The 15536-nt window shown below is 41.8% G+C and overlaps 1 protein-coding gene across 1 annotated transcript; it reads right to left on the minus strand.

Annotated features, from left to right (window-relative positions):
* Positions 1–14106: 14106 nt before the first annotated feature.
* LOC133860876 (ethylene-responsive transcription factor RAP2-10-like) lies at positions 14107–15287 on the minus strand. The gene has a single exon (XM_062296511.1). It carries the CDS (start codon positions 14892–14894, stop codon positions 14370–14372), a length of 525 nt encoding a protein of 174 aa, XP_062152495.1. The 5' UTR covers positions 14895–15287; the 3' UTR covers positions 14107–14369.
* Positions 15288–15536: the final 249 nt, after the last annotated feature.

Raw genomic sequence — 15536 nt, forward strand, 5'->3', positions numbered from 1 at the left:
AGAAGATCCTTCAAATGCTTCTCCTGGGCACTAGACCTCACCAACATATGTTGGAGCTCCATTACCTCAGAAGGATACCCTCTCCTCGCATCCTCGAACTCTTTGTAAAGGCCCACCCAGCGAATTGAAGCTCAGTCGGGGAAAGGAAGCAAGGGTCCCTGAAAGGAGGCTGGAGAGTTGCCCCTCCCGGTTCCCTAGCTGGTGCCTTTTGGAAGGCTCTCCAACTTTGGTCTTTCCCTTGACCACCTTACATTTTTTGGCCAGGCAAGACAGAACTTCAGGTAGGGCCTCTCCCCGGCTCCCCCAATCAAGCTGAAGCCCATCACAAACCCCCGGTGCACTCTCCTAAGCATGGCCACCCAAGTCTGAGGCGGAGGAGATGGTCATCAAGCCATATCCCAGTTGACAATTAATAATAGCCTCAGGAGTCTCATAAACAACAGCGTCCGACTATAAGGAAGGCTATGCCGCCCAGGGTACCTTGGGAAACGTACCAGCATGTCCTGGGCAAAAGGAGAAGTAATCGGGGCCCCAGGAATAGCTTTGGGGGACCCAGGTGGAGTCTTATTCGCAGCTAGGACTTTTCTCTTCACCTGCTCCTTTTTCTTCTAGGTTTTCTTCGCAGGGATTGCCCTAGGAACCGTTGGTTATGAAGGCCCCGCGGTCTTGGTCTCCTTAAAGTTCTGCCTTCGCTTCAGTATGACCTTACCCTCATGAATGTCGTAACCAAACCTCTCCTAGAAAGCACATCGGTGACAATGGCGCGTAAAGTATCCTCTCGACGTGCTTCTTTTGTACGCGGGTCAAGTCAGGAAATAGCTCCCCTACAAGGAAATATATAGAGATTTAATAGAGTTAGGAAGACAAGTAAAAAATAAAAATAAATTAAAAAACAAAAATAGTAGTGAAAACTGCAAGTACTTACAATCTTTCTTCAGCATGCCCAACTCCTAGGGCACCCTTTAATCTTCAGGCAAAGCTTCGGGGAGAACTGACTCTGAGGTGCCCGAGACAAAAAAAAAAAAAAAAAAAAAAAGAACTCTGCAAACCAATTCTTGTTAGAGTAAATTTGCTTAAGTGACATGAACTGGAACTTCGTTCGGATGGTGAAGGCTAGGACTCCCGTCTTATTGTACACCGGCCGATAGATGGCAAAAAACTCCGGGATAGACATCTGATGTCCGAGGTTTATCTTCAAGCACAACAAATATGTGGCAAGAAAGTGTCTCCACCAGTTGGAAATTATTTGGAATGGGCCAGCTGGAGATAGCATAGCAATTCTTGAGCGATGGGCTGGAGTGGGAAATGAAGACCGGCCAAAATCATCTGCTTATGAAAGTAGATATCCCCAGAGCCGGGTTCCAAGAAGACGCCCTGGTTTGCCCCGGGATAATGGATGGGTACAGAGGCAAGAATGTCAAAATTATGCCAGAGAAATGTCTCGTCCGGCGCTATGTAGATAGAGTGCAGTCCACAAGTGTATCAAAATCAGGAGGAGTGTCTTCATTGGCAAGGGCTTGTATCTGAGGCTTCGCTGTCCGAAATAACCCCCACAAGATTATCCTCGCTGCCAAAGACTGGATGAGTGGCGACGCTGTCTTCTTTGAGTAGATCATTTCCATAGAGAGAGAGGAACTATCAGAGCACGACATTTTTTCTAGAAAGAAGAAGGTTGATTTGTAGAGCGAGAAAGGAAAGTGAGAAGGTGAGGAAGAAATTCTCAAAGGCAAAAACACGAATGAAGGAAATGGTGATTTTAGAAGGGAAAGGGTATTTATACTAAAAATCCTCGAGACACGTGTCAGCAACATGATGGTTATCCGCAGTGGGTAATCATTAAGTACCTCAAGCAAAGCCCCAGACACGTGTCAAGCAACGGTCGGAACGCCGGAAGGTGGAGCAACACGTAAGTACGAAGACAACTCATCGTGGGGGGTCCACGAAAAGGAGTGCAGAATCGACCAACCAGAGAAAGACACACGTCCAAGCATGCTTTGAGTGTCAATCGAAGCGACGAGTAATCCACCAGATCATGGACACGTGTCTTGGTTGCTCCCGCGAGTGTGAAATCTTGAGTCTATAGTTGGTGGGGCCTGAGGTGTTAAAACGTGAGTCCAAAAATGGTACATCATATGAGAAAACAGAAGAGTGTTCGAAGCCCCGATTGGAACCAAGCCCTGGGTTATGATGGAGACAAAATTCTTATTATCCAAGCTTTCAACTTAGATAAGGGAATTGTGGGGTAACTGTTGGGAATAATCCCACTCGGTTCGGCCCATTCTGAAGATTACGAGTACATTGGCTCACTGGCGATTGCGGGCTCAAAATCCGCCAGGCACAAGCCCACGGGTTCAAATTCAAAAATCCTGGATCCCTGGGAAGGTATTACCCCTGGAGCCAACATAGCTAAACAGTTTGGTGGTGATATGCGATCCTGGATTTCCCGGGATCACACCTAGAATCTAGAAATCAAGGACCAAATGTAAGCCCGAATTTGCCGTCTGGAATCTTGCTTTGAGATAAGTAAGGAAAGAGTCCCAATTTTGGGAAGGTGAGGATTCTGAGTCAATGCCAAACTCTTACAGCGCTCCTAGGTCAAGAGAGGAGCACAGAACTCTAATGCAGTTTGGCTTCCACCTCTCAACCTATAAATATGCCCTTACACCAGGCATAAAGCCAAGACTAAATTATCATGCTTGGGCATTATTTTCCCTCCGAAACAAACTTAAGCAATCAGAGTGAGATTCGCCGGCAACTCCGATGCGTTCTCTTGACAATGTTGGTTTTTTGTAGTGAAACAGAGATTCCTAGGACGTAAAGAACATCAGTGATCACTAGCTCACGCCATACTGGAAACTGTACCAATACAACCTATTGTTCTCAAATGCCTATAAGTCTCCTTCCATAATGACTTTATGGAGTCCCAAAGAGAAAGCTATTGTGGCGTCTAGGACTAATTTTGCTTCTCTTATTGTGGTGGTGCTCGGCGGAGGTGAGGCATGGGCTGTGCTTCATGGTGTGGTGGGCAATGTTCTTGTGTGGGTTTGTTTTCACGACTGTTTAGGAGAATTGGAAAAAATTACGTGTTTTCATTCTAATATCATTTGGTGAGATAAACCAATGTGCCAAGGCCTTAGAGCATTAGCAGCAACTTTCCTAAATCTCATTCCCTTCCTTAGATGTAAGAAAAACTCCTAAAAAACTTTTTCAATAAGATTTAATTGTTGTTCCCTAAACTAAGGAAATATCAAGAGAATCAAAAATAGTACCCTAGATCTAGGGATGCAAAAGTAGTATCCTTAACATTATTTCAATATAAAAAAACTTTATATTTCCTCTCTTATTCTTCTAGCTTTTATTTGAAATAATATTTGAATGATTTCTCTTTCTCACATCATTTATGAAAAACGAAATTGACTTCTAAAGATAAGCAACAAGTGTGTGCACAAAGTGTCAACAAAAAGAAGCACAGCGGAAAGTAAATGACACAAAGATTTTTGTTGACGAAATGGAAACTCACTTAAGAGAAAAACCACTCCGGGGCAGCCAAACCCAGGAATTCCACTATTCAGAAGACATAGCTAGATACAAGACAGTAACACTCACATATACCCGATGCAGTGGTCGTATCTTGATCTCTGACGTGTATCCCAACACGAACGCTTCCCAACCAGGCTCTCCTACCTGAAGGGGTCTTCAATGGAACTCCTTACCTTAGAGCCAACCTCTAAGATAGATTTCAGTTGTAGCATAGCAACAGCACACTTGAAAAAGGGCTTCAGAGAAAATATCACGTCTCTGAGCAGTTGTGGAATTCAATACCGAATTCTTGCAGTTCTCAGTGCCCAGGGGCCTCTACTTATAGGTTGGGGGCTCAAATGAGCGTCAGGCAAAATATACCTGGGAGCCGTCTGGACGGTGGACATGGGCCGTCCGAAAGGACAACTATGGGACAAGATTTTCCAAAAATTTCGCGGGCAAATCTTTCCTGTTTAAGTGCCTCGTCTGGATGGAATGGTACATCGTCCGGACGGTCGCACATCCGTTGTAAGTAATTTCCTTATAACGCTCTAGAGCGTCCGAACGGTAATTCTTCAACACGCAATTTCCATATCTGCATTGCGCGCGTCCGGACCATGATAGGCAGTCGTCCGGACAGTTGAAGTCGAATGGGCAATTTCCTTCTTTGATGCATGCGCGTCCGGACTATAGCTGTCAGACGTCCGGACGGTCATATCTGAATTACGATTCTTGCCTTAATGAGACACGCGTCCGGACGGGATACCACATCGTCCGGACGGTTGATTGATCTTCCCTTTATTGGAACTTGGAAAGAAATCAGAAACTGATCGAGTACTGAGAGGCGTCCGGACGTGCTGCTAAAACGTCCGGACGGATGCAAGCTTGGCACATAAACTTCTTGATACAATATGGGGTCCAGACGGGATGAACACTTCATCCAGACGGATGATGCTGGTCTGTCTAGCATCCGGATGGGATGACACGTCGTCCAGACGGATGGAACAGTGGACAGATGGGGCCGGACGAGATGGCTCGATCGTCTGGACGGCTGACAGGGAACTTGAATTCTTCTGACTTGCAGACTCTGAATAGTGGAATCCCTGTTTACAGCATCTTTACACTTAAGTGATTTTGTCCAAACACAGAATGAGGTCAAAATACTAACAAACTCCCCCTTTGGCCATTCTGGGACAAAAGTCACTTGACCGGTTTGGAAATACATTCCTGGTCCAAAATAAAATTACTCCCCCTTTTTGTCACAAAGGGACAAAGGGTAAAACAAAGTAATAAAAAACTAACAGTCATAAAAATTACTCCCCCTAACGGTCTCAGAAGGACCCGGGAAACAGAGTAATATAAGTTCAACAATTATCAAAAACAAAGACTAAAAAAAAATTGCTGAATAGGGAGAAAACAGCAAAGTAAGGGCCTTCACAAGTATTGTAGCACACGCATGTATTTCTGTCTGAAAAGCTAGTCATAAGCAAGTCAGAATTATGAGAACATGGAGATGATAGACCAGTGTAACAGAAACAAAGGTTACCCTACAAAAATAATGAAGATAACCTGCTCAACTCATGCAATGCGTGTGTGTGTGTGTGAAGACTGAACCCACAAGGTTTGAAAAATCATGACAAGAGCAACCAGATTTCCTAAAGAAGAGAGAGGATCCGTGACAGATTTAGCCAAAAGTCAAACCTTACTCTTACTAGGGCCTAGCCATCCTCATCTGGTACACTCCCTCTGAGATACAGCACCGAATTGTTTTACTTGTACCATGAGGGATAAGATAAAATTTTTACTTGCTCATAAAGGGCAAGGCATATTGCAGATTCAGTACAGAAGCAGTGAATAGACAATTTTAAAGCACAAAATTCATACGAATAGCTGCTCAATTCTTATGGTGCTGCAAGCTAGAGGAAATGCCAGAGTTTTGAGATCCTAGGTTCAACTAGCCTGTGGTCAATTTGACCATCTTATCACAAACCTCTTCTCTTATTCAAAAATTCTAGAAGCAAACAGTCATAGAAGGAAAAATATGCACCTTTGGGGAGTCTAGGATAGTGCATGAGGTCATCACATGAGACAAGCGACTATCAAACAAAACAATGAGCAGGGAAAAACTTTTGTACATGTCAGACTGATGTTTTCACCCACATGTAAGCATAATATATCAATGCTCTACAGACTAGTAAACCAGAAAGAATACATGAAATAGCTGACATACCTTGTGAAAGACTTACCCTGCTACGAAGACTCCCACTCCTTTTTTTTTTTTTTTTTTTTTTTTTACAACATCATGCTATCAGAGGACAAGGAATTCATCCTAGCATGGAACATTATGTTTTGGACATGGCACAAACACCAATGGCTTTACGAAGAGACTCAAACCTCAGATTCCACAAGATCACGTAAAAAGTGATGTCTGATGTCGATGTGCTTGGTCCGAGAGTGCTGAACGGGATTCTTTGAGATATTAATCGCACTAGTATTATCACAGTTGATAATCATAGTATCTTGAGAGACTCCGTAGTCCCCCAGCAGCTACCCGCAGCAATATACTTAGCCTCAGCAGTGGAGAGAGAAATAGACGCTTGTTTCTTGCTCATCCAAGCTACCAGATTGTTCCCCACATAGAAGCATCCTCCAGAGGTACTTTTTCTATCATCAGCATTTCCAGCCCAATCTGCATCAGAATATCCTGCAACAACAAGATTTGTTTCTCTAGAATACCATATGCCATAAGAGAGGGTATCATTTACATACCTGATGATACGCTTAACTGCAGTGAGGTGAGATTCCTTAGGATTTGCTTGGAAACGAGCACAAACACCCACACTGAAAGCAATGTCTGGTCGGCTGGCTGTAAGATACAGGAGGCTCCCTATCATACTCCTGTAAAGGGATGGATCAATAGATTTGCCTACAAGATCACTACTGATCTTGACACTGGTGCTCATGGGAGTGCGAGCACGACTTTTTCCATCCAACCCAAATCGTTTGACCAGATCCCTAGCATACTTAGACTGAGAAATGAAGATGCCTTCAGCACTTTGCTTAACTTGAAGGCCAAGGAAGTAGTTCATCTCACCAATCATGCTCATCTCAAATTCCTGCTTCATTTCCTCAGAGAACTCATGGGCAAGAGAGTCTAAAGTAGCTCCAAAAATAATGTCATCAACATAAATTTGAGTGATGAGTTTGTGAGTACCTTGTTGCCTGATAAACAGAGTCCGATCAGCTTGTCCCCTTGTGAATCCCTTGGCCACGAGATAAGTGGTGAGACGCTCATACCATGCCCGAGGAGCCTGCTTTAGCCCATACAGTGCCTTTTTCAGCTTGTACACATGATGGGGATGATGAGGGTCTTGAAAACCCTTTGGTTGTTCTACATAAACTTCTTCTTGCAGAACTCCATTTAAGAAGGCACTCTTTACATCCATCTGATATAACTTGAAGCCAAGATGACAGGCAATAGAGAGAAGAATTCTGATAGACTCTAACCTGGCAACAGGGGCAAAGGTTTCATCAAAGTCTACTCCCTCTATCTGAGTATATCCTTGTGCAACAAGACGGGCTTTATTTCGAACCACAGTACCATGTTCATCTGTTTTATTCTTGAAGATCCACTTGGTACCAATAATATTCTATTCTGCAAGACGGGGAACCAAGGTCCAGACATCATTTCTGGTGAACTGATGGAGCTCATCATGCGTTGCAAAGACCCAGCCTTCATCCTGTAGGGCTTCATCAACTTTCTTGGGCTCTGTCTGAGCTAGATAGAAGCTGTAAGAGACTTGATTGGCTACTTCACTGGTAGGCTGAATGACTCTGCTTCTCAGCCTACGCCTTTCATCTATGTTCCCAAGCAGCTTCTGAGGAGGATGATTATGCTTCACCCATGATCGCTTAGGAGGATTAGCAGTAGTATCCTCATCTTCAGAGGTAGTAGGAGTGGTATCCGAAGTCGTGGGAGAAGAAGGAATTCATCTAGAGATTCCTTTGAAGAAGGATTAATGATATCAGTTGGGGCTGCTGAAGGCTCAGCTGAATGGAGCTGTTTTTCTTCCCTGTTGATAGGTCTCTGAACTTCTTCATCATCAACTACTACATTTATCAATTCCATCATAGTCTCTGTTCTTTTGTTGAAGACTCTGTATGCACGACTGTTTGTGGAATATCCCAAGAATATACCTTCATCACTCTTGGTATCAAATTTCCCCAGATTTTCCCTGTCACGAAGTATATAACTCTTACTTCCAAAAGTTTTAAAATACTTCTGTAGCGCCCCAGATTTTAAGACATAAATTATAGTGGTTTAAATTAATTTTAAAACATTTTTAATAAGGAAAAAGAATAACTACGATTATTAATAAATATGTATTTTTGTTTGCAATTTGATAAAAACTCAAAACAGACCTTAAACTTTGGAATAACGGAAACAGGGTCAAACGAACTCCGTTTTGGTCGATTCAAAATTCTGGACGCTCATCTTGAAGTCCTCTAGCTATTCCCCAAATTTCATAATTTTTGGACTCCATTTGATACCAGAAAACATCCGTGAAAAATATGACCCCTGTTCTGGACGGAAATTCACATTATTCTTTAATGGGCTATCTTTGGACTTAACCCAACCCATTCCAATTGCTATCTACAAACCCAACCCACATTTCACATGTTAAATTCACATTATTCATTATTGGGTCATCTTTGAACTTAACCCAACCCATTCCAATTGCTATCTACAAACCCAACCCACCTTTGAGAAAATAGTAATTTCCTTGAGTGAGAAACTAGGCATAGTAGATTGGTCTAGCAATGAGAATGGTTAAATAATAATAATAATAATAATGTTAGAATAATATATTAAGGTTGAGTGCATTATGGTAGGTAAGTTTGAGTGCATTTTTGAGTGCATTGTGGTAGGTAAGTTTGAGTGCATTTTTGAGTGCATTTTTGAGTGCATTGTGGTAGGTAAGTGAGTGCATTGTGGTAGGTAAGTTTGAGTGCATTTTTGAGTGCATTGTGGTAGGTAAGGTTAATTCCCATCCATTGGATCAAAATGTGTCTACTTGATCCTAACCATTCATTCTCTTATAAATAGAACCCAAAATGGAAGACACAATACCCATCAAGCTTCACTCACACACACACCTAAGGCCAAGAGAGAAAATTGTGGGATTTGTGTAGTTTTTGTGTGGTTTAAGGCTTGAAGTATGTGCAAGGAAGTATTTTGGTAAAAGCTCGATCCCGATGCTAATAGAAAGTCCAAGTAAGGGATTCTCTACCCCTTCTCAAATTATATATTACTTTAAGTATTCCTTTATTTGCAAAACTTCGATTTGATTCGGTATTTTTCAAATTATTTTTATGAAGAATTGTTTTAAATTGATTTTTATGACATTTTGAGAAAAACGTATTTCAAATTCAAAAAATTATTTTTATTATATAAAAGATTTGTTGGTTTTGATATGAAAGTTTTGAGTATAAAAATGATATTCTTGAAATCGTGATTTTAAGTAAAAACCCTCCAAACACGTTGCCCCGGATATACTAGTAAAGAATGAGAAAGTTTTGTGAGAAGATATACAAGAAAAGAATGAGAAAGTTTTGGGAGAAAAACTCTTTGAGTTATATATAAAGGAGAAATATTTTTGAAAAGGGCACGTGTGTGGAGGAGACTATTATTTGGGCCCTAGACCCGTCGAGACCCTTCAAGATTTAGCTCGGTACCGTAGCTCGAGATGGAAGCGCACCCGCTGGTTCGCTTAGTGACAGCGGTATCTGTCTCTATGTCAGTCTAAGTGCACTTCAATTAATTAGCTGACGGGGGTGGGGCCTGTGGCCACAGGTAAACCGCGTTACTCACCCAAGGTCAACGCATCGACCGCGCAACCCTACGTACACAGGGCGTAATAGTGTATTGGGCATACTATGAGTAATGATTATTTCAAATATATATATATATATATATTATCTTGTGTATAAAAAGGGAGTTTTTGACAATTGTTTGAAGATTTTCAAAAGAATTTAACTCAACTGTTTTATGGTTGAGGATTCCTTACTGAGCATGTTTTTTTGTGCTCACCCCTTATTTTGTTTTTTGTTTTCAGGTTATGAACAGAGAGACGTAGGTGGCCGGGATGGGATTCTAGGAATGCATTAGGACATTTCATTTATGTTACCCCATAATTTTCAGTTATTGTATTTTTACAATTAAATGACCGTTTCCGCATTTATTAAAAACTATGAGATTTTGAAACCATTATTATTTTTATTTATTTAAATCAGCATACTAGTTAAGATATTTGGCAGACCTTACGAATCTTTGCAGTTTAAAAGAGAAAAGTGACGAACCTAACCCATAGCGGTTTGGGGGCGTTACAACTTCACTGTGGGTTTCTTACCTCACCAGATTTCATAGGGAGGTTTGTTTGTTTCAGGCCTAAGGTAGACCCTGTTGATGATATGACAGGCAGTGTTTACAGCTTCTCCCCAGAAGTGTTGAGCAAGATTTTTTAAGTGGATCATCACACGAGCCATCTCCTGAATTACCCTGTTCTTCCTTTCAACAACTCCATTCTGCTGAGGAGTGATAGGAGAAGAAAATTCATGCTTGATTCCATATGAACGACAGAATTCTTCGAACTTTGAATTTTCAAATTCTCTTCCATGATCACTGCGGATTCTCACAATCTGGCAATTTTGCTCAACCTGAATCTTCTTGAACAAATGTTGAGCTGTATCAAAGGCATCAGATTTTTCCCGAATAGGAATAGCCCATGTATATCGAGAGAAGTCATCAACAATAACCAGAATATATCTTTTCCCACCTAGACTAGCAGTTCTAGTGGGACCCATGAGATCCATGTGCAGTAATTCCAAGTTTTTGGAAGTTAGAATACCTGAGGTCTTCTTATGGGCTGCACGAGTATGTTTCCCTAGTTGACAAGGACCACAGATTCCTTTTCCAGTCTTCTCCATTTTGGGCAGGCCTTTAACAACATCTTTGCCTGTAATTTTCAACATATCGAAGAAATTGAGATGCCCTAACCTTTGGTGCCATAGCTCACTGTCATCTATGGTTGCTTTGTTACAGAAAATCTGAGGATCTGTAGCCAAACTAGGAAGGCCGTAACAATTGTCAGCAGTTCTTTCTCCTCCCATGAGCCATCTGCCACTACTGTCAAATATATTGCATTCCTTCTTGGAGAATTGTACCACCAAGTCATTATCACAAAACTGGCTGATGCTGAGGAGATTTGCCTTGAGTCCTTCTACATACAGAGCTTCTTGAGATGTTCCGAGGCCTGGAATGTCGATGATCCCTTTACCAATGACTCTGGATTGACTCCCATCTCCATAGGTGATTCGCCCACCTTTGCCCATCTGAACTTCTTTTAGCAAAGTCTTATCACCTATCATGTGTTTCGAACAACCACTATCCAAATACCACAAACAAGTATCAAGAATTTTTAGTGCAGTATGAGAAACTAAACATGGATTATCTTCCTTTTTGATCCAGACTTGTTTGGAAGCTTTTTGATTATTAACCAGGATAGATTTTTGCTCATTAGGGGTGAGGTATGCTAACTTCTCACTAATGAGTTTCACTTGATCACTTAACAATTTAACTTGTTCTTCAAAACCTGGTTCATCTTTCCTAGGAATAAGGGTTTTCTTCCAAGGTTCTGAGACCTAATTTGGAAACAGTTTGGACGAATATGACCAACAATACCACAGTGATGACAAGTAGGTATAGATTGATTATCTCCTTTACCCTTACAAATATATTGAGTATGAGACATGATAGGTTTAATGAACATGGTCTTATGAACAGACATATCATGTGAAATAGAAGCAATTTTATCCATACTCAATATAGACATAGCAGAAGTAAAAAAAAAAACACTCAAGAAATTAATCTTCTCAGAGTGTACCAAGCTCTGATACCAATTGAAAAACGAAATTGACTTCTAAAGATAAACAACAAGTGTGTGCACAAAGTGTTAACAAAAATAAGCACATCGGAAAGTAAATGACACAGATTTTTGTTGACGAAATGGAAACTCAGTTAAGAGAAAAACCACTCCGGGGCAGCCAAACCCAGGAATTCCACTATTCAGAAGACATAGCTAGATACAAGACAGTAACACTCACATATACCCAATGCAGTGGTCGTATCTTGATCTCTTACGTGTATCCCAACACAAATGCTTCCCAACCAAGTTCTCCTACCTGAAGGGGTCTTCAATGGAACTCCTTACCTTAGAGCCGACCTCTAAGATAGACTTCAATTGTAGCACAGCAACAGCACACTTGAAAAAGGGCTTCAGAGGAAATATCACGTCTCTGAGCAGTTGTGGAATTCAATACCGAATTCTTGCAGTTCTCAGTGCCCAGGGGCCTCTATTTATAGGTTGGGGGCTCAAATGAGCGTCAGGCAAAATATACCTGGGAGCCATCCGGACGATGGACATGGGCCGTCCGGACGAACAACTGTGCAACAAGATTTTCCGAAAATTTCGCGGGGAAATCTTTCCCGTTTAAGGGCCTCGTCCGGACGGGATGGCACATCGTCCGGACAGTCGCACATCTGCTGCAAGTAATTTCCTTATAAGGCTCTAGAGCGTCCGGACCATGGGGGATGAGCGTCCGGACGGTAATTCTTCAACACGCAATTTCCATATCTACATTGCGCGCGTCCGGACCATGATAGGCATTCGTCCGAACAGTTGAAGTCGAATAGGCAATTTCCTTCTTTGATGCATGCGAGTCCGGACTATAACTGTCAGACGTCCGGACGGTCATATCTAAATTGCGATTCTTGCCTTAATGAGACGCGCGTCCGGACGGGATACCACATCGTCCGGACGGTTGATTGATCTTCCCTTTCTTGGAACTTGGAAATAAATCAGAAACTGATCGAGTACTGAGAGGCGTTCGGACGTGCTGTTGAAACGTCCGGACGGATGCAAGCTTGGCACAGAAACTTCTCGATACAATATGGGGTCCGGACGGAATGAACACTTCGTCCGGACGGATGATGCTGGTCTGTCTAGCGTCCGGACGGGATGACACGTCGCCCGAACGGATGGAACAGTGGGCAGATGGGCGTCCGGACGGGATGGCTCGATTGTCCGGACGGCTGACAGGGAACTTGAATTCTTCTGACTTGCAGACTCTGAATAGTGGAATCCCTGTTTACAACATCTTTACACTTAAGTGATTTTGTCCAAATACAGAATGAGGCCAAAATACTAACAATTTAATTTAAAGATATTTAAATGGTATACATAAAGGATAAGAGAAGCTATTTTTTAGTGGATTTAAATACAAAAGCAAAAAGTAGATTTAAACGGTATAGGGAAATGATAAGAAAAGCCGCTACTAGTGTTCTTATAGAAGTTATTCTCATAGTCTTATATTCAAACCTCAACATGATCCGAACTCGACATGCAACATAAGAGTTGTTACTTTTTTACACGATCTGCAAACACAACACAAAATTAGGAGTTTAAGGTTGATAAGTTTAACCCGATTAATTAAATGTGTCAAATTATGTTTAATTTATATAATTTTATATACATATTTTAGTACGACCTCAATTGAACAAGCGATACGAATTGCCACCACTATAGCTTCGGGCCATTAAAAAATGCGCAATGTATAACATGATTACGCCCAATGAGACAATTTATTATTATTATTATTTAATTACAAACAAATAATAAGCATGTCGAAGTGGAAGCACGTGAAAGCAACATTTGGTGATTGCAGGGAAACATTGTAAGATGAAATGGGTCAAAAAGCAACGCACGGAAGGTGGGGGGTGGTAATGGCGTATCCAATCAATGTGTGTTTTTATTGAACTTTTTCTTGGAAGTAAATCAACCCCTCCCAATAGTTTTTGCACTGTTGATCCTTCGTTTTAACAAATATATAAACAAACAATATCACTGCCGCTCACAGCTCACTATGCTGCTAACGTCATCATCTAAAAAGCAGTTAATCTCCGCTAATTGTGGACTAATCCCTTTGTCCTCTACTGCCAAACGCATAGAAATCGTCAACCAAACGTGGATAACAGCTAAAGAGCAAGTCAAAAAAAAAACAAATTCATCTGATCAGATCTCTCGCTAATTTTCCTCGTTAACCAGATATTTTGGTGATTTGACCTCTCACGGAGCCGATACATATCTCAAATGACAAACCCACCGACCACGCTGCCCTCGTCATCATCATCATCAGGCCCCATCCCCATTCACCACCACACAGCATTTTCTCCTCCCCCCGCCCCACCCCCCCCCCCCCCCCCCCCCCCACTCTTTCTCTCTCACTCTCCTAATCAGCTACAGTACAGAACCAGAAAATACCTAACTCTTCAAATCTATCACTTTTTCAGTAGTTATAACTTTAGTGGTTAGCCTGCCTCTTTGCGCCCAACTGCTATTTCCCAGTCACTTCCTTCACTTCATCTCCCAAAAACATGAACACAACAAAGCTCCATATCCCAGTTAATCCCATTCCATTAAAAAATAGAAAAAAAAAAAAAAAAAAAAAGAATTCAGAAAAATTAAGAAATATTCTGAAAAGGGGCTAATATACATTTACAATTTTTACAAGGCCAAAATTTCTTTGATTAAAAACAAGAGCGAAAATAAAAAAAAAAAAAAAAAAAAACAAAAAACAAAAAATAGTAGCTAAAGCAAAAGCTACAGTTCACTAAACCAGAGGGCCTCATCATTTCTTCAGCCGTCACTCCCATACCTCCATGGCGCACGTTAGCAACCACCCTGCAAAGCCACTTCAAAAAAAAAAAAAGCGAAGAGACGAAACGACTTCCGCTAATTCCTCTCCTCCCACTCCGACTCCGAGTTCTCCGGTTCGGGCACCTTATTCAAGTCGACCCGCTCCACCAACCCGCCGCAAGACTCAAACTCGCTCGTCGCCGTCGATGCATGCTGATGTTGATGATGATGGTGGTGGTGAGGATTATGCAGAGCCGTCTCGAGAGCGTCGACTCGCGCGCCGACCTCGGTCGCCTTCTTTCTTATGAAAGCCGCGGACATGTCCTCGCCAAGCGCGCCACCGGCGGCAACTTCGGCTGCCAAAACATCTGGGAAGTTGAGCCGAGCCGAGGGTCCCCTCAAGTAAAAAACAGCGGTGTCGTAGGCGCGAGCCGCCGCAACTGGGGTGGAGTAGGAACCGAGCCAAATCCTGGAGCGCTTGTTGGGTTCTCTAATCTCAGCCACCCACTTGCCCCACTTCCTCATCCTTATCCCCTTGTAGGGCCTCTCGCAGATCTCAACCCCTCTCTTCCTCCTATTCTCCTCTCGCTCTCCTCCTCCACCTCCTCGACCACCTTCCATCTCTCAGAACAGAAAAAATAAAAATAAAATAAAATAAAAAAGACCTCTTGGTCTCTCTGTGGATTATAGAGGGAGCGAGCAAATATTCTCCATCAAATTACTAGAATTTCGATCTCCGAGTAGAAGAAAAAACCCAGTGCGGTTTCTGAGAGAGATGGGGCCTGGAGGGGTTCAACAATTTGTTGCTACTACTAGTAGTTGGCCACTAAGCTTGTCATCTGGGTAAGCCTCCACGTTGGTTTTCTTCCGAAGGGAAACAATTTTTTTTTCAAAATAAAAGAAAGGGTACTGACCAAATTCACCGACAAATCTGTCTCTGCTTTTCCTTTGTTTGTAATGGTTATCCGAAGCCAAATGTTGGAAAAAAAAACAGGTTGTAGTTCTAGTTGTAGACGTAGATGCTTTGCCTATAATTATTAAAGAGGGGTTTATATATATATATATTTATAGTCAAAAGGAATAATATAATTGCATCTGAGTGGGTTTTGTTTGGGCTCCGTTTGGCAAATGGGAAAAGGAATTTGGTGTTTTTTTTTTTTTTTTTTTTTTTTTTTTTTTAATAAAAAAAAATTTTGATTAAAAAAAAAAATTGAATAATAAAATAATCAATTGGGAACAGAATGCACTAGATGGGATTGGTGG

Source organism: Alnus glutinosa, chromosome 2 (assembly GCF_958979055.1).
Source record: "Alnus glutinosa chromosome 2, dhAlnGlut1.1, whole genome shotgun sequence".
Lineage (NCBI taxonomy): Eukaryota > Viridiplantae > Streptophyta > Magnoliopsida > Fagales > Betulaceae > Alnus > Alnus glutinosa.

Coding starts and splice junctions, on each gene's coding strand:
- LOC133860876 (XM_062296511.1), bottom strand. CDS start 14,894: ATGGAAGGTGGTCGAGGAGGTGGAGGAGGAGAGCGAGAGGAGAATAGG.